Consider the following 3,578-nt stretch of genomic DNA (forward strand, 5'->3'; position numbering starts at 1 on the left):
AATGAGTTTTGTAAAAAAAAATAGAATTTTGCAGTATTATGCCTGATATTTGGCATTCAGATATGTGATACTGGCCTGAAGTAGGTTTGCAAGTATATGACATTTTCATATGATTTTAGTTTGCCTAGTTTGAGATCATCATTTACTTTCTACGCCTTGCTTTTTAAAATAAAATGGGGAAAGCAAGGATATTATAGACTCTTTAAGTTTATTTTTTATTCTATCTTCACTTGTGTGGATGTTTTGATTGCATGTATGTCTGCATACTTGGTGCCCATGAAGATCAGAAAAGATATTGGGTACCCAGAGACTAAACTTACAGATTATCATCAGCTGCCTTGTGGGATGGGGAGACCTGAGCTGCAGTTTTCTACAAGAGCACAAAGCCATCGTCCAGCCACCCAATGCAATCTCTTTATGATAAAAATATGTCATAATTTTGAAAGTAGGGATGCAATTTTAATTACATATTATTTGAAATAATTATATTTTCTTTTATTTTCTATAGCTACAATGAAAAATCATTCGAAGAAATGGAGTTTGTAAATGATACCACCGTGACAGAATTTGTTCTCACTGGTCTATCTCAGACTCGAGAAGTGCAGCTAGTCTTGTTTGTTATATTTTTATCCTTCTATCTATTTATACTTCCGGTGAATATCCTTATTATCTGTACCATCAGGCTTGATCCCCACCTGAATTCCCCCATGTATTTCCTGCTGGCTAACCTAGCCTTTCTTGATATTTGGTACTCCTCCATCACAGCGCCCAAGATGCTTGTAGACTTCTTTGTGGAAAGGAAGATCATTTCCTTTGGTGGGTGCATTGCTCAGCTCTTCTTTTTGCACTTTGTTGGGGCCTCTGAGATGTTCCTCCTCACAGTGATGGCCTTTGACCGCTATGCTGCTATCTGCCGCCCTCTCCATTATGCTACTATCATGAACCGACGTCTCTGTTGTATCTTAGTGGCTCTCTCCTGGACAGGGGGCTTTATTCATTCTATAATACAAGTAGCTCTCATTGTTCGACTCCCATTTTGTGGGCCCAATGAATTAGACAATTATTTTTGTGACATCACACAGGTTGTCCGGATTGCCTGTGCCAACACTTTCTGGGAAGAGTTAGTGATGATTTTTAGCAGTGGCCTAATTTCGGTGGTGTGCTTCATTGCTCTATTAATGTCTTATGCATTCCTTCTGGCCATGCTCAAGAAACACTCAAGTTCAGGTGAGAGCACCAGCAGAGCCATATCTACCTGCTATTCCCACATCACCATAGTAGTGCTAATGTTTGGACCATCCATCTACATTTATGCTCGTCCATTTGACTCGTTTTCTTTAGATAAAGTGGTATCTGTGTTTCATACTGTGATATTCCCTTTACTCAACCCCATCATCTACACATTAAGAAACAAAGAAGTAAAGGCAGCCATGAAGAAGTTGGTGATGAGATATATTTTTTGTAAAGAAAAGTGAAAAATAAATGATATATTTTAAGTTCTGTGAAAGTAGGAAGTGGCGGTAATGTTGCTTTTACGTCCTCTTATTTGAACTCTAAGATTTCTTTGTTCTTATTTCATATGTATAAATGTTTTCTCTTCATCTATATATGTGCCCCATATGCATTCCTAGTGCCTACAGAAGTCAGAAGGCCTTGGGTCCCTTGGACCTAGAGTTATAGAGGACTGTAAGCCAGTATGTAGGATCTGAGAACAACGTCTTGGTCCTCTGTGAGAGCAGCAGGTGCCCTCAACCACTGAACCCCTTATCTGAATTTTTAAAGTCCTCATTTTTCTAAATTTCCTTTTAAGGCAGAGCACAAATGTATTTAAATGGAAGCAAGTTTACACATACATCCTGAAGTATCACACAGACCATCATTAGAATTCAGATTTAATAATGGTCTCCTAAAACATATGTTTTCATTAATTGTTCCCTGAGTAACTACTCTGGGGCAGGTCTGTAAGGAGAATGCCATGTTGTGAAATAATAAAATAAATGAGACTTCATAGGTAGGTTCATTATATACTTGAAGAAATGGTCAGCAAGGAAACATAATTTCATGTCACCAAATTAAGTATTGTATTTCATTCTTGGCCCAGTAGGAGTTGTTGGCAAAGTATCTTTCTGAGCCTGGAAAGCATTGTTTGTTTTGCCTTTTACTTCCAACTCTCCCAGATGTGATAGGAACTGAGGATTCAGTCCTAGGGCCACCTCAACTTCTACTTAAGGAGGCCCACACTGAGCAGCATTACAGACAAATCTCAAGTCTTTACACTCAAATATTTATACATTCAAAACACAATATAGTTTGCTTGCTATAAGATTTTTCTTATTTCAAATGTATTCTCCAATAAATTCACAGTGTTTTATAGTCTACATAGTAACCGTCAGATGAAGTCAGGCCTGCAGGAAAAGGCTGTCTGGAAGAAGCAGACATAAGACATACAGCTGCATGCATTAGACACAAGCCTTACAACTCATTTGCCATTTTGTTTCCCTTGCTTACCGATTTCCTACATTATATTAATTAAAAAAATTAGCAGTACAATTAATGCTTAGATTTTGCACTATAGTTCAGTTATTTCCCTCTAAGTCATGTTTTGTAGTTCATATAGATGATACCTACTTATATGTGATGTACATCACGGACTAGTAAATTGTTTAGTAGGGGTTAATTTCTTATTTTATGATGCTTAGAACTCAATTACTGATAATATCTCAGAATATAAAGGGTTGGTATGAATTCATGAATGATTAAAAATAACCCGAGATATTTATTTACTATTATTATTTACTTATAGAGATGCATTTCTTACATAGGAACTATTTCGTGTCTGACCCGCTGTATCCCAAGTACACAAGATGGAGTGGTGGTATATAATGTTGACTGTTTGCTTTGAACTTTTTTTCCTCATATTGACTTTCCATTTTCTGTGCTCAACATGACTTCTTTTCTAGGAACACAATGACACAGACTGGAGTTCTGATTCCCGAATATTGAGTTGACTCTTCGTCACCTGGAATGAATAAAGCAGTAGGCTTATATAAATTTTGAAACACTTTAAAAGCGTGAAAATACAAAAGATATATACATACATAATAAATAATGGATTACGTTTCCAGATTTTATACTATTTTATTGTCTTTCTTTAAGATCGGTAGCAGGTAATAGAGGGTTAGAAAGTTGTTTTGTTTTATAACTTATGCTTGTGTCATTATTGAAGATATTATTTGAAGAGAGACCATTCACTTTTTGTGGCTTTTAAATATCAGTATAAGAATATTTGCTGCATTGAGCTAGTAACGAAAAGGCAAAGAAGCAGTAGTAGCACGAAAATTGATTACTTAGGAAAATTATCTGAAACAAAAGTTAATACTGACAGGAAAGTGACAACTTTTGGCAAACTACTGAGTCGTGACCAAGACTGACTCATCGAAGAAATAATTCGAATAAATATTAGTGGGAACATTTTGTCATTTCCACCAGTAAATGAGTGGAGACAATTTTTAAGAGATCTGACAAAAATTCTTAGGTTTATTTTCCAAACAAACATTACAATTCTCCTGCTTTTAGTC

At 36.0% G+C, this 3,578-nt stretch overlaps 1 protein-coding gene across 1 annotated transcript; it reads left to right on the plus strand.

Annotated features, from left to right (window-relative positions):
- Positions 1-533: 533 nt before the first annotated feature.
- LOC101982636 (olfactory receptor 4M1) lies at positions 534-1,475 on the plus strand. The gene has a single exon (XM_005367592.2). The coding sequence runs from the start codon at positions 534-536 to the stop codon at positions 1,473-1,475; it is 942 nt and encodes a 313-aa protein (XP_005367649.1).
- Positions 1,476-3,578: the final 2,103 nt, after the last annotated feature.

Source organism: Microtus ochrogaster, unplaced genomic scaffold (assembly GCF_000317375.1).
Source record: "Microtus ochrogaster isolate Prairie Vole_2 unplaced genomic scaffold, MicOch1.0 UNK21, whole genome shotgun sequence".
In the NCBI taxonomy this organism is placed as follows: domain Eukaryota; kingdom Metazoa; phylum Chordata; class Mammalia; order Rodentia; family Cricetidae; genus Microtus; species Microtus ochrogaster.